This window comes from Trichomycterus rosablanca, chromosome 27 (assembly GCF_030014385.1).
Source record: "Trichomycterus rosablanca isolate fTriRos1 chromosome 27, fTriRos1.hap1, whole genome shotgun sequence".
Lineage (NCBI taxonomy): Eukaryota > Metazoa > Chordata > Actinopteri > Siluriformes > Trichomycteridae > Trichomycterus > Trichomycterus rosablanca.
The window spans coordinates 13,901,224-13,925,855 of record NC_086014.1 but is presented as its reverse complement, the minus strand read 5'-3'; the positions used below and the strand labels follow the sequence as shown (position 1 = coordinate 13,925,855).

At 44.4% G+C, this 24,632-nt stretch overlaps 1 protein-coding gene and 1 long non-coding RNA gene across 14 annotated transcripts in view; one reads left to right on the top strand and one right to left on the bottom strand.

The window, feature by feature from the left end:
* The window catches only part of tjp1a (tight junction protein 1a), a 62,657-nt gene extending 38,534 nt beyond the window's left edge, over positions 1-24,123 (top strand). For 5 of the 13 annotated variants that reach the window (XM_062989684.1, XM_062989690.1, XM_062989691.1 and 2 more), the window contains 28 exons: positions 995-1,051; positions 1,896-2,020; positions 2,324-2,426; positions 2,506-2,770; positions 3,173-3,276; positions 3,517-3,682; positions 4,249-4,381; positions 6,189-6,319; positions 6,789-6,894; positions 7,013-7,163; positions 8,541-8,649; positions 8,821-9,040; positions 9,649-9,833; positions 9,943-10,038; positions 10,255-10,281; positions 12,004-12,086; positions 12,212-12,422; positions 12,832-12,932; positions 13,394-13,717; positions 15,696-15,833; positions 17,025-17,696; positions 17,792-17,877; positions 18,688-18,900; positions 19,093-19,172; positions 19,245-19,635; positions 20,058-20,272; positions 20,699-20,842; positions 22,420-24,123. In XM_062989684.1, coding sequence (XP_062845754.1) covers positions 995-1,051; positions 1,896-2,020; positions 2,324-2,426; positions 2,506-2,770; positions 3,173-3,276; positions 3,517-3,682; positions 4,249-4,381; positions 6,189-6,319; positions 6,789-6,894; positions 7,013-7,163; positions 8,541-8,649; positions 8,821-9,040; positions 9,649-9,833; positions 9,943-10,038; positions 10,255-10,281; positions 12,004-12,086; positions 12,212-12,422; positions 12,832-12,932; positions 13,394-13,717; positions 15,696-15,833; positions 17,025-17,696; positions 17,792-17,877; positions 18,688-18,900; positions 19,093-19,172; positions 19,245-19,635; positions 20,058-20,272; positions 20,699-20,842; positions 22,420-22,514 — 4,731 coding nt within the window. In that variant the 3' untranslated portion in view covers positions 22,515-24,123. The remainder of the gene's footprint in view (positions 1-994; positions 1,052-1,895; positions 2,021-2,323; positions 2,427-2,505; positions 2,771-3,172; positions 3,277-3,516; positions 3,683-4,248; positions 4,382-6,188; positions 6,320-6,788; positions 6,895-7,012; positions 7,164-8,540; positions 8,650-8,820; positions 9,041-9,648; positions 9,834-9,942; positions 10,039-10,254; positions 10,282-12,003; positions 12,087-12,211; positions 12,423-12,831; positions 12,933-13,393; positions 13,718-15,695; positions 15,834-17,024; positions 17,697-17,791; positions 17,878-18,687; positions 18,901-19,092; positions 19,173-19,244; positions 19,636-20,057; positions 20,273-20,698; positions 20,843-22,419) is intronic. The other 8 variants (XR_010007760.1, XM_062989685.1, XM_062989688.1 and 5 more) reach the window with 8 other exon arrangements.
* LOC134304125 (uncharacterized) lies at positions 214-6,435 on the bottom strand. Its single transcript, XR_010007761.1, has 3 exons — positions 6,242-6,435; positions 4,229-4,442; positions 214-309 (listed from the first exon to the last, which is right to left on the bottom strand). It is a non-coding gene; the product is annotated as an uncharacterized LOC134304125 (long non-coding RNA).
* Positions 24,124-24,632: the final 509 nt, after the last annotated feature.

The following is a 24,632-nucleotide window of genomic DNA, read 5'->3' as shown; positions in this document are numbered from 1 at the left end:
GTGCCAGGTACATCCTGAAACTTCATGCCTCTGCCCACTATTAATCATCTGAATAGTTCCATGCAGTGAGGAAGGGCTGAAGCTCTTCTTCTTCTTCTTCTTCTGCTTTCCACACCGTGCACACGGATATAAACAGAAAGGAGGGTGAAGCACGATCAGATGTAGAGCGATAACGTCAAAGTAAAACTGTATGTTCATTAATAACCCTGTTGGTCATGTGATCTCGAGCACATTTTACTCATAAATGGGATGAACTGGATCGTATCTGCTTCTGACGGTGAAGCTGGGCTGTCAGCGTGTGTCCAGTCCCTTAAAAACAAAGTAGAAATTGGCTTTTAGTGAAAAACTGATCAGCATGTACGCTTACATAACACGCAGCGAAAGCAACACTGGCTGTCTGGGCGCATCTCCTACCTGGAGTGATCCCCCTAATCCAAGCTGGCATCAGGTCTGCATCCTTCCGGACAGTTATGGGCAAAGTGCATCACAAAGAGATGTTTATATATATATATATTTTATGTATGGCGCGTTTTATCAACACTTGTCCCAATCCTGACCATCCAGTCAGCACTAAACGTCTATGTTCATCAATCAATCTGAGACTCACATACACAGTGTAACAGGTTAGAGCTTGTGAGCAACTTGCTGTGTATCAATCCACATGGTTTTGTGCTAAATACCTGACAAATTAAAGTGTTCTTACTGTTATTAGTATATATTAATTACATATGTATATATATCTATTCCATATCCAGGTCCACTTTGTATATATCTATTCTGTTACTAAAGTAGAGCACACTGAATCTCGTTGTACTTGTACAATGGCAATATATGTATTCATATTTGTATTTGTATTATTATTTCTGCACAGGCTAAATTAAGTGCCCGTATACACACCAGCTACGTGCATCTATACGCTTTCTGACGGATGCCAGGACTGTATTATTGAACGCAGCATCATTGCAGATCTGATTATGTTTTGTCTTTGTTACAGAGTGCAGCCATGGAGGAAACAGTTATATGGGAGCAGCACACAGTGACTCTGCACAGGGTGAGTGTCCAACCTTCCTCACCATGTCATTCCTCATCTCTCTCGCCCAGTCGTGTTTCCCTCTCTTTCTTTTTCCTCCCCAAACGTGTCGTCGTGTTTATTAGACCAGCTGCAGGAAGCAGGAGTCACGATTGCACTCTTTTCTCACACGGCAGAGGAAAAAAACGTCTCGGCTCATTTTCCTCTTCCAGCATGAGAAGGAAATTTCTACATTTAATACAAGCGCGCTTTCCATTCGGTTTCCTTTACAAACCACCAGTCTGTTTGGGCGCTCTACAGACCCAGTTGGCCGTATTTAAGGGAGGGAACGCCGACTTAGGCGACTCAGGTACCCTCAGGGTATCAGCCACTGTCTGATACTGAATGGTTAATCCTCCTCAGCCAGCATGGATGTCGTGGATTAAAGGAAGCATAATATAATCTAATTCAATTTAGGTGCAAATGTGAGAAAAATACCGTCGAGCTCTGGTATACCGCTAACACACAAACGCACTCCGTCTCTGTGACCTTCATGCTAATCGTCTGACCCTGCGCTTGTAATGGTGTTGTCACAGAATCGCTCAGGCTTGTCAGACCCAACGCGTGTTAATCAGTACCAGGAACCTGCAGCATGCAAGTGTGAACTATCGCAACAGACTAAATATCTGTGACGCGTTTGCAGTCTGCATAGAAGAAATCTGTAGCTCAAGTGTGGTATTTCATATCAGTCGCTGGAATGTCGAACATTGGGGAAGACAGTTGGTGGATTGTGTGTGTGTATAAATAGTTTAAGTACAAATGATTTCTTCGTGGACAAAAAAATGTAAATATATGTATATTAACCTGATGTATCTGGCTTCCTCAGGCCCCGGGATTCGGGTTTGGTATAGCCATTTCAGGTGGACGGGACAACCCTCATTTTCAGAGTGGTGAGACCTCCATCGTCATCTCAGATGTTCTCAAAGGAGGGCCGGCAGAGGGGCTACTACAGTGAGTCTTACTTCGATATCTATTCTTTTTTTTTGGCTGCTACTGTATTTATGGGTCGGCACAGTGGATCATTCTGGAACCGCAAACCTGATCAGGCACAGTTTTGACGCCAGTTGCCGTTTAGAACGCAACCCTCCTTATTTTACCCATGCTAGGGACTGGAACTGAGAGCACTGATGTGCACCTCCCAGTGGCTAAGCTGTTCGACCACCTCCTCGAACCCCGGATCTTGGTGGTAGTTCAGTAATCTCTCACGCTTCTATATCTTAATAAATTAACACTTCACTTGTGTTTATTCAACAGCGAGAATGACAGAGTGGTGATGGTGAACGCCGTCTCCATGGACAACGTGGAGCACGCCTATGCCGTTCAGCAACTGAGGAAGAGTGGCAAAAATGCAAAAATTGTAAGTTGTGACTCCATTGATTATAAACTTCAAGTCAACGTTCAGTTGAGTTCAGTTCATCTGTTCCTCTCTGTGACAGACGGTCCGGCGTAAACGGAAGGTCCAGATTCCGGTGGCTCGGCTCGGCGACAGGGAGACGATGTCCGAGCGCGAAGAAGACACGGAAGATGAAGAATACGCAGGACCCGGCGCTGGCGCAGGCTCGAGCAAACGCACCGATCGAAGCGGCAGCTTGGGACGGAGGGAGCACAGCGCCTCGCCTCGCTCCGACAGACGCTCCGTCTCTTCCGGCGGCCCTCTGCGACCGTCTAAAGTAACGCTAGTCAAGTCACGCAAGGCTGAAGGTAAGCTAGGAGCCCAGTAGAGAAACGTATGGTGGATTTTACTGACTGTATTGACACTTAAATTCGACGCGGTTTCTTGATCAAATCGGGGTTTGTGCAAGCAGCAGCGGGTTCACAATGTGGAACTGAAAATAGGTAGCTGCAACTGGAAATAAGGCAGCTCAGGAACCTTGAAACGTTACTGAATGATGGTCAAAGTGCCCCTGAACTGTCATTTCTATACATAGCTGCTTCCACTGCATAGTTTCCATACGCTCTGATGTTTATGTGAGGTGCCTGGAATGTTTTGCTTTCTTGATGACACGTAGTAGGAGGCAGCGCGCCGTCCCTAAACACTCTCTTAATTGTTCATTCTTTTTGTCGCTGCCCTACATGATGGGTGTGTCTGCGCTGTGTTTGCAGAGTACGGCCTGCGTCTAGCGAGTCACATATTCGTGAAGGACATCACACCTGAAAGCCTGGCAGCTCGTGACGGAAACATACAGGAGGGCGACGTCGTGCTGAAGGTAGACGCAGTAAAAATAGGAATCAGCACAATCCTGTAATAATGAGGCCCTCACCAATAATAGATCCTGGCTACTCGAACCGCATGTAAAAGTGGCTTGATTGGTAATAGAACATGAAAGCAAAACTAACATAAATAACTCAGTATCACAGAATATGACCGTGTGCGATCGGGACTGGAAAGCAATGCAGTGTGTCCGTTTTGTACGCATGTCCCATCTCTTTTTTCCCCATTACAACAGATTAACGGCACAGTGACAGAAAATCTATCACTGACTGACGCAAAGAAACTGATAGAGCGCTCGAAAGGCAAGCTGAAGATGGTGGTGCAGCGAGACGAGAGAGCGACGCTGCTAAACATTCCCGACGTCGATGACAGCATTCCTTCTGGCAACTCTGACAGAGACGGTGAGGATGCTTTGAGACGCACACTCTTACAGTACCTGGTCGTAAGGACACATGTGGACACCCTTTCCAATTAGTGGGTTTGGCTATTGTATTGCTAAAAGCTGCACAAAATCGATTATTAACACACCCATGTTATAGAAAAACCTTAGCAGGTGAATGCTTCATGTAACAGTATATAACAGTTCCGAAGGATGCTACTCATCCAACGTCCTGCTCATCTGGTTTAGGAACCACTTACTATTAAGTACCAAACTGCCTCTGAAGGGATCGTTGTAGGAAAAGTTAATCAGGAATGTAACAGGTCGGGTTTTCATGACTGGAGAAGTATTAAAAAATGCCACAACCACAGGACTTGGAATGTGATGTCCACATTCTTTTGGGTCGTGTAATGAATGTGTGCACCCAAACCGCCTCCTAATGTTGTATTGTTAAAAAATACTGACTTTTTAAAAAAAGGGATGGAATAATGTCAGGAATTACATTTTTAGTTGGTACTTTCATTGCCTTATTATTACATTTATGTGTCTTGTAAAAAAACATACTGACATGTTGGATTATTCGAACAGATATTTCAGAGATCCATTCCCTGACGTCAGATCATTCCCATGAGCAGTTGCGTAGCAGTCGTTTATCACCGGACAAGCGCTCCGATCCATCGGACATCTCTCGCCAGTCTCCCCAGCAGATCAGCAATGGAAGGTAAGAGCTACCGTCAAAAGTCTCTGTCCATAATGTCGACGACTAACCAGACGACTAACTCCTGCAAGAAATGTTCACATTGAGCATGAATGTTCTACATAAAAATGCATTTTTTCGTATGGTATCCTCCGGGTACCCTGGTCTCCATTCACTTTCCAAAAGCACGCCTGTAAGTGGAGTGCATCGTGCCGTTTAATTTTGCCTTTTTCAATACGGTACGCATCCAAATCAAGAAATATCCGTGCTGTGTATATCTGTGCTATTGTCCGTCTCCAATTGCACAAAGGTGCTTGTGAAGGTAGGAGTAGTTTGCTTCAGGTGAGGCTGGGACGCCATTCTCCACCAGAAGCCACAATAACTGTAGACAGCAGCAACATACTGTAATACTGTAATACTGTGCGCTCTGTCCCTGCTGCATCATCCGAGTACTCAGTAGTGCCATCACTTAAAACAACAGGGTGGAAAGTTAAGGGTCAGTTAAGGATGCATCGTTCTGCTCATGGATGGATGAACTTTCCGATCGGTCGGCATCATCGAAATGTTCTGACCTCTTGTTTTGTGTGTATTGATATTTCCAAATGCTTTGTCATGTATTTCGACTTGCATTAGAAACTAGGATGTTGTGCGACCATTCTCAGGACGTTGATGGTTTATGATGGAGTGGATTCATTGATTGACCTTGCTTGGACGTGTCCTTGGATTAGATTTGTGCAGGGACACGCCGTAAGTCTTGGGCCGTAATGAATACAGATTTGGCTGGTTCTAGAGCGATTGGCAAATCCATCAGTGCTAGCTTGATATATGGGGACAGGTGAGCAGAGATTATTCAGCTGTCTTTATGCAACAGTTCTTGAGATCTATACGTTTACGGAGTAGTCATGTGACATATTTGGGGCAGATATAGGGTATGTCTGAAAACCTAGTGAGCTCAGATCAGATCTGATGACTGGAGAGGCCATTAAGGAACATCGAACATGCTCGATTGGTGTAAGAGTCTATTGTGGGCAAGGAAACCTTTTCTATGCCATTGCACCACCACCACCGCCGTCAGAAGCAGCCTGAACTGTCCACATATTTAATAATACATTACAAGAATGAACAATGTTGTGATTTTTTTGGATGACGACACCATTTTCTGTTTCCATCATCTGTACCGTCTCACCGCAGGCACACAGGCTCCTTTCTGCACAGACTCATGTGGTTGTAAGTACTGGTAGTGAGTACAATAGGCACTGTGTACTGGTAGCATTGTTAGATTTACTCGTACAGTACAGTAGAACACTGCTAATGATGTGAGCTGAGTAGGTGTTAGAATGTGTTGTGAGTCCCATAGTCCAGCTGTTTATACAGTAGTATATCGCTATAATAATGCCTAGTTACTGTATTTTTCATTTAAGGTTTGTAAAGGTTTGTTTATTAAAAGTATGTGAACCCTCGTGTTTAATAACTCCTAGTACAACAGTCTGGAGGACTTTTACACAGGCTCTGATTTATGAATTCAAACTCACATCAACCAGCCGTCTACACTGTCTGGACATCGTGTCTGTTCTGAAACTACTTCTGTCAACACTGTCTGGAACGGCACGGGTCCATCTGCTCTGATCTGCACAGGCATTTCTACTCGCAGACAAAACCGTATCACAGGTGCTATTTTTGACCTCGGGGTCTGGGCCAAGTGGTTGCGCTTGCAGTTTGAACCATAGATCCCAAATCTCAGTATTGAACTGTGGATTAATTAGTAGGGTTTGTTGGTCTAATGGTATAATGCATATTGTGTTTGTGTAATCCGTCTATGTGTGTGTCTCAGCCACAGGAGTCGTGACGAGGAGAGGATCTCAAAGCCCCCGATCGTGTCCTCACCTGTGAAGATGGTGGAGGACGCACTGCTCGTGCCATCCGTCGATCAGACAGGAGAAAAGCAGATCCCCCCACTGCCAGGTCAGAGCCAGTCACTCCTGTGTGCTTTTTCTCTACTCGTCTCTGGCTGTTTCTCTCTCCCGCCCCACCCGCTCTCAGGTCCACGTTCACACATCTGTCCTCCACTCCCTTTCTGTTTTTCTCATTTCATGCATTTTTTAAAAGTGAGTAGGGTTTTTTTTTTGCATCCAACTGAAAAATAACGAAAACACTGTGCAGAATGTGTTGGATATTTTGTCGTCCAGGGCAACATGAAAAAACATGTTGAAATTAAGATTAAGCACTGTAGGGCCGAAGGTATTTGGACACCTGGCCATGAGCTTGCTGGACATCCTTTTTGAAAAACATACGGTATTAAAATAGAGTGACCTCTATGTGATCTTTTCAGACTTTGAAGTATGTCTATGTATGGGAATCTGTGCCCAGAATAATTACTAAGGCTGTACGAATGAATACATTTTCATTAAAATGATTGCGCCTGTCTGTGCAGAGCCGAAGCCTGTGTACGCTCAGCCTGGCCAACCAGATGTAGATCTGCCCGTCAGTCCGTCTGATGCCCCCGTGCCCAGCCCTGCCCATGATGACAGCATCCTGCGGTAAGAGTTTGTTATTAAAATGTTACTTTCTCATCAGCATAGCACATACATTAATGTCATAGAGATGCTGATTGTCTTTGTAATGTGTGTCTCTGTTGTGTGTGGGTTGTGTCCGCAGGCCCAGCATGAAGCTTGTAAAGTTCCGGAAAGGAGAGAGCGTGGGGTTGAGGCTTGCTGGAGGAAATGACGTGGGGATCTTTGTTGCTGGAGTTCTGGAGGACAGCCCCGCTGCCAAAGAGGGTCTGGAGGAGGGAGATCAGATACTCAGGGTGCGACAATCAAGCATAATTTGTTATTTACACAATCTGCACCACTTATAACTCTAAATAACAATCAGGAAACGGCTCTGTAAATGGCTTCTTATGCTTACAAATCCTGTTTGTGACCATTTCTTACTCATTGGATTTGCGGCTAGTTGATTGATCACCATGTCAGGCATGCTGGGAAACATCATAGGCTTATTTAATGAACAAGTGCTTGTGTCAGATCTTGTCGGGCTGGATGTTGAGTAATATGTGCTAGGCGTAACCACTGTGCCGCCGCTGCGTGGATGGAGCGCTTACAGGCACTGCCACGCCCCTACAGATGAGATACCGACGCCGTAGGAGATACCTTATCCCTAACAAAGATAACCGCTTTCCTAAAATTCCTCTCAGCGACAGAGACTGGGCAAAATAAGAACCAGATTAGTAGTCACAGGGTCAGCACTAGCATTTCTTGCTATAGAAATTATCCATGGGGTACCATGGTGTTTAAAAATCCATCCATCCTGGCAATAGGTCAGATGTTGGTGCAGCTATGGCTATCAGGACGAGCTTTAAGATGTTAACCAGATCTTACAGCCAGATGGGTTGCTGCCAGTAGTATTTTTGTATCAGGACACACTATTGACCCGTCTTGTAAGATAAAGTCTGTCTGCACATCAAGCCTCCAACACTTCTTTAGAAAAATACAGAGAAACCATGTGACCCATGATAACAGTGGGCAGCAGTGACCATTACATTGTGCTGTCATGACTCAATGCCTGTCACCTTCTGGCCCGGGAACGTCTTTTGTTTAACGTATCGAGACACACAATGGCGCTGCTGTGTTAGACTCATTTAAGCCGTGTTTTCCTCTAACGTGTCAGTAAAACATGTTCGGAGTCCCTCCTACACCTCTCCCGGAAAGCTCAAACCGTGTGTAAGGCTGCTGCTTCAAAGCTTTCCTCCCTGCTGCACATCACACACTCAGAAGATTCCAGATTCCAGAATCTTCCCTACAGTGAGGCGGCCAGCCCTGTTCCATCCGCACATTTTTCTTTTTTGAGTGAAAGGTCGCCGCACGCTCCCCGCCTTCACCCTCCTACCAGGCAAACAGCGCTCGCATGCATCGCACAGAGAGAAAGTGCTTCCTTTTCCCCTCTTATTCTTTTTGTCCTGCAAAATACAGTACACTGCATGACCAAACCCCCATGCATGTGGAGCCTGGTTCTGATTAGCGCATTTGGTCACACCTGTTGTTAGTCATGGCCAAGGCAGGTCAGAGTCCACCTGGAAACACATTATATGGACCTATTTAAATTTTATAAGTGGGAGAAAAACTGGTCTGACAGAGTGAATCTAAAGATCAACAAACAGTTGGGTCATTTCTTTCCTCCTGTGCAGGTAAACAATGTCGACTTTGCAAACATCATTCGAGAGGAAGCAGTGCTGTTCCTGCTGGACCTACCCAGAGGGGAAGAGGTCACCATCCTAGCACAGCAGAAAAAAGATGGTGAGTTTATTGAAGTAGAAAACCTAGGGGGATTTTTTTCTTTGTGGTTTATTGTGTGTGTGTGTGTGTGTGTGTGTGTGTGTGTGTGTGTGTGTGCAAACCTTTGGGCATTTTTTTTCCTATATGATAAGAGCGTTATGGAACTCACAAACTCCTCGTTTTCTACATTAGTGTATCGACGCATCGTGGAGTCCGACGTGGGCGACTCCTTCTACATTCGGACCCATTTCGAGTACGAGAAGGAGTCTCCGTACGGCCTGAGCTTCAACAAGGGCGAGGTGTTCCGGGTGGTGGACACGCTGTACAACGGCAAGCTGGGATCCTGGCTCGCCATCCGCATCGGCAAGAACCACCAGGAAGTGGAGAGAGGCATAATCCCTAACAAGAACAGGTACACAGTATAGATCCTGAACTGCTACCATGTTATTAAGACCAGTGATAGCTCAGTGGTTAAGGTACTGGACTAGTAAACAGAAGGTTGCCGGTTCAAGCCCCGCCACCACCAAGTTGCCACTGTTGGGTCCCTGAGCAAGGCCCTTAACCCTCAATTGCTCATCGTGTTCCGCTCATTGTGTAAGTCGCTTTGGACAAAAGCGTCTGCTGAAAATGTAAATGTAAATTAAGACGTGGGTGTTGGTGGGTAAACCAGTTTTGAGAACGGCTCTGTTTTGTAGGTTGTACTCGCCTGCAGAGGGATACTTCTGGGAACTGTGGTTAAAGAGCATGCTGGGAATATTTATGCAGTTTTTTAGCAGACTGATTTCATGATGCACACTGGCTGTTCTGGTTTGTGAGCATTTCTAGTCTGTGGTGCCATCTAGTGGTTCCTCTTTATTATTGGAACTTGTCTTGTGGGCTACAGTAAACACAGGGTGCAAACGACTCACGAACTGCAAGGTAAAACCCCAGGTGTAGATAGTGGCTGACCAATCGTGCATCAAACCAGACTGCCCACATAGCTCACCTAATGACTTGTCTCATCTCGCCTCGTCTCTCTAGGGCCGAGCAGCTGTCCAGCGTACAGTACACCCTGCCGAAAACCGCGGGTGGCGACCGCGCCGATTTCTGGAGATTCCGCGGCCTGCGCAGCTCCAAGCGGAACCTGAGGAAGAGCCGAGAGGACCTGTCCGCTCAGCCTGTGCAGACCAAGTTCCCTGCTTACGAAAGGGTCGTCCTGAGAGAAGGTCAGACGAGCAGATTATGTCAGATTTGCTGCTTCATCACATTGATCTGAAGAGATGGAGTGAAGATGCAGATTTTTAAAGCAAGGCTCATTTATTTGTTTGTTTTTAGCTGGATTCCTGAGGCCGATAGTGGTCTTCGGGCCAATCGCTGACGTAGCTCGAGAGAAACTGGCCAGAGAGGTACCTGATATGTTCGAACTAGCGAGTAAGTATCAGTTTCACACACACGCTCGTACCAATACCCACAGTGAAATACACACAGAGTTCTAGCGTGTCTGCTAATCCAGTTAACTATGAAACGTTTTCTCCAGGTAATGATTTATAGCCGTGTGTTTTATTTCTATTCACCGAGTGCACTTAGGATCAAGTGTTTAACCTTATTCCACGTGTTTGCGTAACACTGTTGCGTTTTGCTTTGCAGAAACACAGCGCCCTGGAGAGGGGGAAAGTATGTTGCTCGCTGCTGCATCAGCTTGCTTCATCAATAGCGCTAAAACACAAACTCCTGTTCTTTATAGCTTTATAAATGTTGGTTTCAGTTGCCCGGTTTTATTTTTGTGTTGGGAGTGTTTGTTCCTGACCTTTTAGGGTGCGTTCACACCGGCTGTGGGGCCACAAAGGGGCTGGTTGTCATTCGTTTTCGAATAGAGCTTCCGATTACACAACAAAGTCGAGCAAAGTTTAACCTTGTGCAAATTCCTAGCGTTTGGCAGAGTGCTACACGCTTTATCTCCACCTCAAAGAAATAGCATGCTTTTTGGTTCCTATGTAATTATTCCTTCTAGAAATGGAGGAGGAACTTATTGTTGTGCTGCCAAACTTCCCCGACCTGTACAAACTATCTTAGCATATATATCAGGACGTAAACAAAAAAATTAAGCCCCCAGATAGAAGGGCGTCCGTGCTTTCACTGCAAATACACAGTAGTGAGCACAAACAACAACAACAGTTTGCTTTTCATATTGCCTGCACAGACAGTGATGCACTACACAGAGGTGAAACTTAAACACAAGTGATATTCCTTCAAGAACACATCTGATTTGTGGTCAAATAGTTTCTTCTTTACGCTCTAAATACTAGCCAGTAAAGTACGGTGTACATTTGCCTAGCGTCAGTGAAAACATGGCAACCAAAGGTCAAGCGATCAAAGAGGCAAAACGTGGCTGCCGGTGTGAACGCAGCTTTACTTTGCAGTTAAGTGCCCCAAACCCAAGAACCCAAGAAGAGGGCACCTTCATTTTATAGACTGTACGTCTAGCTAGAACGTTCACAGTTTCATTAGCTGCTGTTGCTGTACTGATAAAGGCAGGTTCAAGCATCTGAACCTCCCTCCAAGAAATGGTAGAATCTGTTTGAGTTCTTGCATTTTCTTACATTTTATGAAGATATACTCACTTCAGTACTGCACTCTTCCCTCCCTCAGACACAGATTCTGTCTGTGAAGTGCTCGGCCAGGCTGGTTGCGCCGCTAAGACTCGGACCTGGGTCTTAGGTGCATCTAGAAATCCTAGTTCTCCAGCTGCCTGTTACAGACACTAATGACTGTACACTAAACACACACACACACACACACACACAGTATGAAACCCCACAGTATGTTATGCACGTGAGGTCTATATAAACTCATATCCTGTATGCTGTCGCATGTGCACATTCATCCCAAGCTCTAATAATCCAGTATGTTCGCTGTATGCGGTGTGTGGAAGCTGCCCCCCCCCCTTTAATTTCCTGGTCTGAGACCAGTTTTGTTTGATTGAATGGAGAATTTATTAAAGGGATAGTCTTTGACTACAGCATCTGTAGCGTACTTGCAGTGACCCCCAGTAATTCTGACACAGTTCTTCATACAATCAAAGATCCAGTCGATAAAAACATAAACCTGGATTTAATGTTGAAGCTTCTGAAATGAAAATATAAAAAAGTCCAAATTATAAAGACAAGTTAAAATAAGCAGGCAGAAACAGAAGTGACACGTACGATACAGATGTGGTAGACAGAGATTAGGTTGGAAAATGCTGAAGGATTCCTCCTACAAACTCCTAAAGAGCTTATACACAGCGTGAGAGGGCAGCTTCTATCTAAGGGGCTAAGCTGGAGCATGAGCACGAGTGGGTGTGGGTGCTGCACCGAGTACTGTGTAATTCTGTGTTGTGTTTGCCGTGCACCGCAGAGAGTGAACCCAGAGACGCAGGAACGGATCAGCGCAGCTCCGGAATCATCCGCCTGCACACCATCAAACAGATCATCGATAAGGTGAACGCGTACGAGCATACACTCGGAGCAAGGAGAAACCTGACACTGTTTTTTTACACAGTTTATTCCCCATAACTCAGTATTTAACAGAAGGTGATGTTTAAAACCATGTGTGGTGTGTGCAGGATAAGCATGCAGTGTTGGATATCACGCCCAATGCGGTGGACAGACTGAACTACGCACAGTGGTACCCCATTGTCGTTTTCCTGAACCCGGACAGTAAGCAGGGGGTGAAGAACATGAGGACGAGACTGTGCCCAGAGTCAAGAAAGAGTGCCAGGAAACTGTACGAGCGTGCCCTCAAACTGAGGAAGAACAACCTTCACCTCTTCACCTGTGAGATCCTGTTTTCTGTGTTTAGATACTGGGAAGGTACAATAGGATTGGAACATCTTGAAGCAGTGAATTAGCATGTATACAAATATACGTTAACTGGCCAAAAGTATGTGGACATCTGTTAGACTTCAGGTCTTTTACACCCAGGTGTATTCAAACAGTTGCGTAAAATAATTGATATGCTATTAACTTAGCCAGCAACAGTTTAAGGAAGGGCCTCTTTCTGATCCTGCATGACTGCTTCTCATGCCACGTAACCTAGTGATCACCAATGTGCATCTGTATCTTTGATGGGGTTTTTAGGATTGGCTAGTTTATTAATAGTAGCAAATGAAATCTACACAGCTTTGTTCACCAGTTGGTTAAATCCTTCCCTCCCTTTGTCTCGTTTTATCCCCTTATGCTGCAGCCACAATAAACATGAACAATTTGAACGAAGGTTGGTATGGAGCATTGAAGGAGACCATCCAGCAGCAGCAGAATCAGCTGGTTTGGGTTTCAGAGGGCAAGGTGAGCACCACAAGTCTTCTTTTTATTTCTGTTCTGGCTTGGTTACTGAAAAGTGCGCCTCCCAATGGCCAGGCTGCTCCCCTCATTCGCTTGTTATATCAAGTGTCATTAATGAAATTTGATGTAAATAGAGTGCATTTTTAATTTCCTTTCCTTTTTTTGCACTATAGACATATCTAATGCCCCTACTTGTTTGTTTCTTCTTCCTTTTATCTTTGTCTCTGTTACTCCCTCTTTTTCTTTTATCTTTTATTGCTTATTTCCCATTCTCTCACTGGTCATGTCTCCATAATTTCCTTTATTTTTTACTCCTTCTCTCCCTCTGTCCCCTCCCTTAAAATTTCTTCACTTCTTCACGTCCTTTTCCCTCTAATCTGTTCTCTTTGTTTTGTCTGTAACTCCTACCAACAACCTCTCTCCTCCACGTTTCTTCCTTCCTTCTTTCTTTTTCTGTCCACCAGGCGGAGGGCACATCCGAAGACGACCTGGACCTGCACGACGACCGTCTGTCCTACCTGTCGGCTCCGGGCAGCGAGTACAGCATGTACAGCACGGACAGCCGGCACACGTCCGACTACGAGGACACGGACACCGAGGGCGGAGCCTACACCGACCACGAGCTGGACGAGACGCTCAACGACGAGCCACTGAACGACGACGTCGGGCCCCTCTGCGCCCCGGCCATCAGCCGCTCTTCCGAGCCGGTCATCGATCAACCGCCCGGCTACGACACGCTCACCCGCATCGAACCCGCCTCCTTCAAGAACCCCACCATACCACACCAGGTAGCGTTACTCAGAGCCACACACATACCCTGCTGCCTGGAGGCCGCACTGTGCTTCAGAAAGGGCATGTGGAGGCGCTTATGAGACAGACCTGCCCATGTTATCCCCGTTACCTTAAATGTTGACACATATTTATGGTGTATGCATGTTTGTGTGTGTTTGTGAGGCTTTTCTGTAAATGAATAGCCTGGATGTCGAACCCCAAGTGATTGTAACTCGTCCTGGTGTCACTGTCGGTATTCTCACTAGTATTCTTACTATAACGGAATGACGCAGTCTTGTGTTGTTGTGTTGAAGTGTGTATCGGCCGCTCGGCCTTATATGGTGCTCTGGTGCTGTGTCTAAATTCGTAGCTGTCAAAATGATGTGGATTATTAAGTAATCAGTGTTGAGTCAGTGTGAAATATATTACTATGTTAGTATTGTAAGTCAAATTACCGTGAAAAGTACCGTCTCTAATGTGCCAAAAACGCCAAAATGTAGCACATGCTAGAACTCAAATCAGTACATAGCAACAACTATAACTTGTATAGCAGTTGTACTTTTCCCCCCAATACGAGGGTTCCAATAAGATACACGGCACACCTGAATACACTTCCAATTGAATATTTATCCTTTGAAATATTTACAAAATCTAATAAAAATATGTAACGAGGGGAACTCTACAGCCGGACGCTCAGGTGGCACGCTGGCCTGTTACAGTATTCTCTCTCAGCTGTGCTATTGGCCAGTTGAGCGCCTACACAGACTTTATAGACTGTGTCAAACATGATGGCCGTGGGCTTAGTGATTTCCGGTGGAATCGAACCCACTGTGACCCTTACTAAGATACAGCAGTTGAATGAACTGAAAATAAAACACATTTTAATGAAGTCATTAAGGCATCTGAACAACAAGCGAAACTCTTGTGGGGAGGGGGTGGTATATACTCATATACTTATTCAGTATTTAAATATATATGGCCAACATCAATTGCCCAGCAACTTCTCTAATGGTCAAGTGTCTGAATACTTTTGACCATATGGTATATAACATTTGGGATGCTCGTCTCGGCTTCCAAGTTTTGTCGATTCTCTAGATAAAAACACAGCGGTCTAACTTCTGCACCCTTTAATTCACAGTCACTGTTTATTTTCTGCATGAAATTGAAATAATGCCCTTAACGGATTTACCGAAATACAGCTCTCGTTTTGGTTCTTTAACATCTATTTGAGCGCCCTTCAGCATCGCTGTCCATACACCTCAAAGCCACCGCAGTTACACTTGTTTATGTGACGCGGCCTCTGTCTCTAAACACCGATCCCAGTAAGCCTTCAAGGGGACGAAAGGAAGAAGATATGAAGTGCACAGAACTTTTGTGTCCAAAATGGTGAAGGAAGCATTGAGAAACGAATTATAACCTGCGTCAGCGTTTAGTTCTAGTCCTGTCTGAATAAAGTTTCAATGTCCTGTACTAGTTCACCTCATTTTTCCAGCTGATAATCTTTTAATATGGTCCTGCCTCGGGATGTCCGTTGGCACACCGGTGCCAATGCAGTAGCCCACCACGACTGCAGAGATCTGAATTCTAGTGTTAACAGAGCTACTCACCTGGTCAGACTCACAGTTCGCCTGTCTGAGGGAGAGAAAAGACTGGATGGGGATTCACCTTATTTATTTATTGTTGTATTTATGAATGTAGTATGTGTAGTCATATCACTCAGCCATCTGACAATAAACTAGTGGAAGGGCGTGGCCCACAGGAAGCTATTTTTGTTGGAGTTTTTTTCCTTGGGTTTATGAAAAAAACGTAACGGCGTAATGAAAAATGAGCTTGAATTGTATGGAACTGTAGACCTGTGTATCATTACACCCTTATTTTGATAAACCTTTATACTAAACACACTTGATGAGCAAGATAAAGATGTTGAATGATGATGCAGCTCGGATGTTGAGTGTGTGAGCGCGCTGTATTAAACATTTCTGACCACCTTTACAGAAAGCTGAGGTCGCTCCCCCAGAGCCGGCACCCCCCGCTACCCACCTTAACGTAGCGCTTCTGAGTCCGATGGAGGGCGGCGTCGGACCGGGGGAGATCACGCCCCCGGCTTCCGAGCCAAGCCAATCAGAGCCCAAGGTACCGCACGAGCCACCGGGCGACAGACTGGGGCCCGATCACAGCCTGAGCTTGGTGCACTTTCTCTATTCTCTCTCTCTGACTTTCGATCACCTGGTCTGTCTGTGTGCTGCTTGTATGTCTTGCATGTGTTTTGTTTTTGTTTTTGTGAGCTTCTGTGTGAGAAATGGCCGTGATCGTTCCACTGCTGAGCACTGTTGCATGATTCTGCATGGCATGCGTTTGATTGTTTGCGGTCTATGATGTATGTTGGGGATGTACATCCTACACCGACAGCGCTAACGTGAATGATTCTGGGTTTCTTGTATTTTATTTCCTTTGGATACCAGTTTCCTTCATTTCTGTACTGAGATTTGAAAGGTAGCCTTGTTGGTTGGCACAGAGAGGGCACAGGCAGGACAGTATTTTAGCTTTAAGGCTACTTATCAAATGTTTTATATTTGACGTGAAGCTTTTATTTGCCTTAAGCCGCGGTCAAAATCAAAAAAACTTTACGTAATGTATTTAGAGAAGAACCATAAAGAACCACTGACAGCTTGAAATCCCACAAAAATTACATTAATTTTACTTTAAAAATGTCTCTTACACAATCCTGGTGTGACCGTGGCTTCAGTAGTACTGTTATATAGCTTGATACTTGATTTACTAGCTCTATTGTTGTATTTTATTTGCAGCAACATGGTGTGGCATACCATACAGTGGTGTGTGCATGTATAGAGCAGTTAAATGTATTTTTTATATCTATATATATTTGTACAAACCCCATTTCCAGAAAGTTTGGGACGTTTGTGTTTGTACATATAAACACATATAGAATTTGATAGGGCAGAAAGGCAAAACAAGAGTCAGTTAAAAAAAAGAACATTTCTCAATGAAAGATTGACTAAGATCCCTCCAGATTCCTTGAGTCTTTTCACAATATTATGAACAGTAGAGGGTGAAAGACAGCATTGCATGAGGAACCATCATGCTACTATGATAAATATAGCCGCATGAGTTTTTCGGAAACAGGGTTTGTATTTTTTTGCATCTGGCTTCCAGGTTTGACCTTTTCATTAACAGCTCCTTTAACTCTATTGCAGGTCTTTCATTCTAATCTAAGTTTCATTTCTTTGCCATTAATGCATCTGATTTGCCGCTGGTTTTGCTGTGCTTTGCTGCACTTACACACGACTGTGTTTTTTCTATCAGCAGCTCTATCAGAAAGAGATCTACAGTATGGACGAACCAGCACGTCTGAGCCCCGGGCCAAAGCAGCCCGCCTACAATTCTCAGCAGCCGGCCTTCAACCCTCAGCAGCCCTTTTACCAAGACGACCAGCCATACAGAGATTACGATGATCACCAGCTCTACCGATACGAAGGTGCTTACGGAGACCCCAAAACTCGCCATTTCGACTCCAGCTTGCGGGAGCAGTGGCCCGCGCCAAACGGCCGGCAAATGCCGCCTCAGCCCGTCGACTACAGCCCGGCGCGGCCTCGCTACGGAAAGCCCGGCCTCCCGCCCGTACGCCACGATGAACCCCCGACCGTGCTCTCACGTTACGACCAGGAAGCTCCACCCCTCTCTTCGCCAGCGTCCCGCTCTCCGGAACCGCCGAAACAGTATTACGAGGCTGCTCCTGTGTCAAAGCCCACCCAGAACAGAGGCAACATGAACTCAGACGTTACACCCCCTCCTAAATTTGACACCCTCCCACCAGAAACAGAGACTGTCAACAAGCCTCTTCCGCCTCCATCGCAAGAGACGGAGGAGGACCCGGCCATGAAGCCTCAGTCGGTCCTGACCCGAGTCAAGATGTTCGAGAACAAGCGCTCTGTGTCGGTGGATCGGATGAGAGAGAACGCCGACTCCGCCCTGAGGGTGCGTTACTTTCTAGATATTATCAGGCTGTTAAAACAGGATTCATTTCACATGGTGGTAATCTGTTTTTCTTTGGGGTTTTGTTTTTTTATCAGTCAGCAGATATGGTTCCTAAACCTGGTGCAGCTTCCGTGCCTAAAGCTAACTCTCTAAACAGCCTTGACCAAGAAAAGACCTACAGGTAAGCGTCTACGGGGACGAAAGTCTTGTTTTTTGTTTTGTAACCAATGCACTAACATGATCTCCATCATGTGCATTAATAACTTTTATTACATTTTTATGTTTTTGTTTTACTATGTAAGATTCATTTTCCTCAACCACTTTATCCTGGTCAGTGTCACACATGGGAAGCACCGGGGGCAAAGCAGTAGTTTTTACCTTTTTGTCGCCCAAATTGCCGCTTATCGCATGTTGGCGATTCTGATTTTCGGCTGACCTTTGGTTGTTATGACTTTACAGATGCCAAGCAAATGCCATGACAGTACAGTGTGCTGTCCTGGCTTCTATCTAGAGCAGATAGAGGAAACAATTCAACCACAAATCAGATGCGTTCCTGCTAAAATATCGGACTATGCAGGGATGTAATTTGTAGACAAGCGATTTCCCCCATCACTGTCTGTGCAGTCAATATGACCGAAAAACTATCTGTTTTTTGCGATTGCTGCCGTCTGTTTGCCGCGAATACAAGACTGCCATTCTATCTGGATGCATAAAACCCAGTTAAACTATTTAATCTGTAGGAGGTACAGTTATCTAGGAATTCAAACCTTTAACTTGCTGAATGATAGCCCTAGCAGGCCTAACCACTAAGCTGCTTTAAAAAATATAACGTTCAGTGTGTTTACCCTGTTTTTGTTTAACTTCCGGTTGAATCTTAGCATTAAAGCTGAGTCACTGAAGTCACTGTGTGCTGTGTAATATGAAACGATGTGTAACTAATCCAGCCTCCGTTTAACATTGTGCCTCCACACACAAACACATCTGCACACAGAGCCCCCGAGCCCCAGCAGCCACAGTCGAGAGACATCGTCCGGTCGAACCACTACGACCCTGACGAGGACGAGGACTTCTACAGGAAACAGCTGTCGTATTTCGACCGACGCGGCCTCGACAGCAAACCCACTACACAACCACCAGCTACACCACCACAGCCTGTCATCAAACCAGCACAACCACAGGCCCAGTCAGGACCCAGCTACCCCAGGTACCACACACACATCCACACACATACTGCTCGATCAGCGTAGCAGTCAGATATCATATACAGCCGTAACACTAAACTGGCTCCGAAATTTGAATTGAGTTTAAAAAATAGTAGGAGAGATTTATTTACTGTTTTTATTATATCAAAGATAAATTATAGCATTTTGCTTTCTATTATTCTATTTTTTATTAGGACTGAGTCGGTGGAGAAGGTCAGCCCTATTCCTCAATTAACCCCAGCTGTTCCGCCCCCTACTCTTCCAAAACCTGCTGGTAAGGGATGCACTGCTTTTTTAATAATTACTAAAATAACGTTTTGAATTCATTCTTACTTGCACGTTTCAGCTGCCACTCCTCCTCCAGAACCTCTCGGCTCTCCCAAAGTGAAGCCCCCGGGTCGCGACGACACCGTGCAAAGCAGCTACCTCCCACAGAAGAGCTTTCCCGAGAAATCTCCCGTCAACGGCACCGGCGCTCCTCCACCCTCCAGCTACAACCGATACAACCTGCCCAAGCCCTACACCGCCTCGGCCCGGCCCTTCGAACGCAAGTTCGACAGCCCAAAGTTTAACCACAACCTCCTGCCCAACGACGCGCAGCTCAAAGGCTCAACCAACAGCCCGATTAAAACGCAACCGCAGCCTCCGAATCTCGACAACGGCACGGACGCTCTCGGACGGCCCGCCAAATTCCTGAACAACAACATCAACGCCGTACCCAAGGCCATCCCTGTCAGGTCTGAGATCAAACACAGACGCTCTAAGAGACATGAGTGATTAGTGCTGCTGCAACTAGACAGTGCAATTACTGGAAGGGTCTAGGGACGTTCTTAGTGGAATAGCTTATTGCGAGAAAAATAATAATAATAAACAAATTTTAGCAGACACATAAACACGTACGTTTTCGTGTAAACCACAGTGGGACTAGAGTGTGCTTTGTTTCGATTCATTGTTTGTCATTGTGTTGCCTGGGTCGCGGTAAAAATCATGGACAAAATGTGTCATGGTCAGGGTGAACAGGTTTAACCGGTGGTATGAAATGAATTAATTAAATAGAAAGAAGAGAAGACAATCCGACCTAATTTGCCAAAATTGTCTGTATGTTGACTCCCGACATATCTGCGCTTTGATTGACAGACTATTCTTTTCTCTCCCGTAGCCCGAGTGCTCTGGAGGATGATGAGGAAGATATGCACACGGTGGTGGCTACAGCGCGGGGCATTTTTAATTCGAACGGCGGCGTGCTGAGCTCCATAGAGACGGGAGTGAGCATCATCATCCCGCAAGGAGCCATTCCAGACGGCGTCGAGCAGGAGATCTATTTCAAAGTGTGTCGGGACAACAGCATCCTGCCACCACTGGACAAGGAGAAAGGTCGGCCATCATATCGTTATTATTGTTAATATTATTATATTAAATGCAAATTTGTTTAAACTATTATGTCTTATATAATGTGTAGTGAGTAATATATCTTTGTTGTTTGTGTATAGAAATATTAGACACTTTTTGGTCACTTTATTAGAAACACTGTACTAGTTTTAGGTTTTACATTTTTAGCATGTGGTAGACAATTTTATCCAAAGCGACTTTTAATTGTGAGAACTTTGCAGTGGTGGGGCTTAAAGGTTTCCAGACAGACCCTAGGTGTACATGTGTTTCTAATAAAGTTCAAATGAATTAACAATGGCAATAATAATCATTATTAATGGAGTAAAAATAAATAATTCACACCAAGGTTTTTATTTAAGTCTGTCATAATGCTGGCTCGATATCAGATCATCTCTGTGTTGGTGCGTGCAGGTGAAACCCTGCTGAGTCCGTTGGTGATGTGCGGCCCACATGGTCTGAAGTTCCTGAAGCCGGTGGAGCTGCGTCTGCCTCACTGTGCGTCTATGACTCCTGATGGTTGGTCTTTTGCTCTAAAATCCTCCGACTCCTCGTCGGGTACGCGGCTCTCTGCTAATCTCTGCTTTTGGGGCTTTCGGTTGCTCTGTTCACTCTGTGCGGGGTTCACGGGGGTTTCCACTGCACCTCTTGTGTTTCTCATTTAAACTGCTCACTGATTCATTTGTTCACTCATTCGTTCAGACACTGGAATGATCATCATACCAAGGGTGTTTTTCTTTTTTGCTTTTGACATGTTGGTTTGCAAAGCTTTCTTACTCATGGACAAAAGTATGTAGACACCCCTTGTTTTAACAGCCATACAGATTAAAACAAGCATATAGTAATGGGTGTCCGCATACTTTTGGCCATATTGTGTATTTTCAGTTCATCAATCATTCTTTTTACACTGGGAATCCAACTTCAAATTGTATACCCCAGAATCACCTTCTCTTCACACTTTACCACACTTTATCCTGCCTGCTGTTTGGGAAATCTCACCTGGCTATAATGAAAAACTTTCTTGGCTTCCTTTCTTTCCACTCTAGCAGGTTGCGAGGGGACGTCACTTCCATTCTTCCTCACTTTCTCTTTCTCTCACCCTATAAATATTCATCTATAAATCTCAGGCTGGAAGGTGTGAATTTGTTTCCAGCCTTCACATAGCTGCTAGATTACAGCTGTCCTTATTAAATAGTCCAAGTACAGAGAAATGTGAGATTTCATTCACGCTCGGCCATTATGTGCGTCTTGTATCTGATTTATGTCGTGAAATTTGATTGCTGTGATCTGTGTCTCGGCTTTATGTGGCACTTTTTTAATTTTCTTAAGCTTAACCAAGATGAAAGGCGGCAACTTCAGAAGTCATGTCTGGGTTTTTTGCCCCACCATGCAGGAAAGCACGTCGTGAATCTTGTGTGCTATGCCAATTTATGGTAGTCAGATGTATCTTGGAGATAAAAATACATTTACACTTTTATATGTGGCTTCGATGCGCCTTGAACTTCCTGCGGTGCCTGGGTGCCTACATGGACAATGATTGGTTCATTAGAGAGAGGGAGGCCATAGGTATAGGCCACAGCCTCATAACTGCTGCAATTATGACCTCTGCTGGCTGCAGGCGTATCACGTGGTATTCATGTTAATAACATTAAGTTTTCCATAGCTCACATATGATATGGTATTCATGGTAATAACATTACATTTTCTACAACCCATACATACAAAAGTGTTACGTTTAAATATACATTTCTATGTAACACTGACACTTTCATCAGTCATATAAACCCCTGCAATACCAGATGTCGAAGCATCCCTGAAATAACTAGCTGATTGAGAGTCCCACAGACACACTCCAGAATCTTGAGCAAAGCCTTTCCTGAAGTGGGGAGGCTGTTATAGTTGCAAAAGTGTGGGAAGAGGTGAAATCAGGTACATTAATGCACAATAATATGAAATAGGAAGGCCAACAAAACACACTCATGGTTAAGTGTCCACGTTTGCCACATAGTTTATATGAATATTAATATATACAGTATGTGTGGTGTTTACTCAAATATCCCAGTGGTGGTTTATTAAGCTTGATTATATTGATATTATTCACATTATTTCATTCTTCCTTTTACGTTTTTCTCCAGGCGACCCCAAGAACTGGCAGAATAAATCCCTCCCCGGCGATCCAAACTACATGGTCGGAGCCAACTGCGTTTCTGTGCTGATCGACCACTTCTGAGGAGCCTGTTATGGAATAAGAAACCCAGATGGACTCAAATAAATGCTCGCCCTCTCTCACACATACACACACACACACACACTCACCCACACACACCAAGAGTCCCACTGCCATTTAGGGAGGGTGATGCTGGACAGTGATAAATGAAGGATGATTGCGCTTTTATACTGTAAAGGTGGAGACACGGAGGGAGGATGACTTTCTGAAGTGCTGTTTTTATTCTAGAGCTCCTTTTTTCTTTCTTTATTTTGTCACTAAACCAGCCAACAGCAAGTCAAAGATGCATTTAGTTGCTTTTCGATGGACTGCATGTTCTGCGCCGCTGAGGATTTAGAAAATACTAACGTCCCCCGGAAATCAAGGACTTTTACTACTGATATGAACTATTGAGATATTTTTACTACATACACCAGTATGCACACAGCAGTATTTAGAACCAATCCGATGGAATTATAATCTAGCGGAAATAACAAGAATTGTCGTTTGTGTTTGTGTACGTTTGAATGAAGTGACTGCCCACACAGTAGGTGCGGAGGGACGAGAGGAAGTGTAGATGTAGTGCCTAGCAAAAGTGAAGGAACGTGATGGAGGTGTCACAAATAAGAAGTGAAACGGCAGGTAAACAAAGCACAGATTTCCGGAACCGACTGACACGCTGAACAATAGCCGTTCATGTACCGGTGGACTTGTGGAGTGTAGCCCAAACGTCCTGCACTCTGAAGATCTATGCACATCAGTCTCAGGTGCTCACACTTCTTGCTCACACACACACACACACACAATATCTTTTTCTCTTCCTTCAGCCTTTTTTCTCACCCACTTCTCATTTCTCACTCGGTCAAGCTCTCACACACTCCTCCTAATGCACCGATGCCTTATTCACTTCTCAATATGACAGCGTCTTTACGTTTATATTTGTGTTTACCGATCCTGAGTTGTAATGAAGTTAGATCATGGAGGAATAAAAGTGAGTTTTGCCAGACCGGCTGCATGAAGTAAAGCTGAGCTGAGAACATGCTGAGTGCTCAGGCTTTCTGCTATGCACACAATTCCTGACATCTAATTGGCTGTACATAAATCAAGCATATGGCCTTTGTTTCTGCTTCGGAAATGACTTTTTATGTCGAAATTGTTTTGTATAAAACATGGTGGAAAAAAGGTTAAAAATCAATACAATAAAGTTTTTTCTGTTGTTTTTTTATTCAGGTTATACACTCTGAAACTTGTTACTTGGCATTAATATGAATAATTCCACTTTTTTCTATTATTTTATTCGAACTGTAATAACGTATAAACATTTTCAACGGTCACCACAACTTTTTTATTACGCTTTATTCAAAACCAAGAGACAAGTGCTTGATTTAAACGCTCTGCGATGCTTCTCTCTTACTTATCATTTGTAATACTGGATGCTGTTCTATGTGCCCTGAAATGTATTTTTTTACTAATAGATGATTTATTACGGCACATCGTTTTCTTTTTAGATAACACAGCTTCAGATAAATATTAGATCTTCCCGTGTGGACTTCCCCCCTCCTTTTCAACAAACTTTTCAACACAACAACAAGTATACCACTATATTAATAAATAAAATCATTTTTAAAATAAACGTTTCTGTCCTCTTGTTTTTGCTTGTTGGAATGTACAGATATGCAAAACTTTGGACATGTCTGGTTAAATTGTATGTTTTATACAGCTTCCAAATAAAAATGAATAAACTAATACTCTATCACGTTTTTGCATACCTTTATGTACAATTTTGGTGTGTTTGCTTTATATAACGTACGTTAATTCTGTTTTTCTGTACGTAATGTTTGATTATTTTACTTCTGTCATGGAATTAGTGTAGAAATGTGCAAAGTTTCGCACAAGATCAAATGCAGTGTGCTTTCTAACAATCATGTGTTCCTAATAAAGAGGGCATTAGGTGTAAACAGTGTTTAAAAATCACAACACTGCTACACCTAATGCTCACACCACCATATTCTTACCATGTTAGTGTCACTGCAGTGCTGATAATGATCCACTACTATAATAATATCTGGTTAGTGGGGGGTCATTGTCTATTGGTGGATGGGGTAAAGGGAATGACAGTATATGCTACGGTCAGTTACTGTT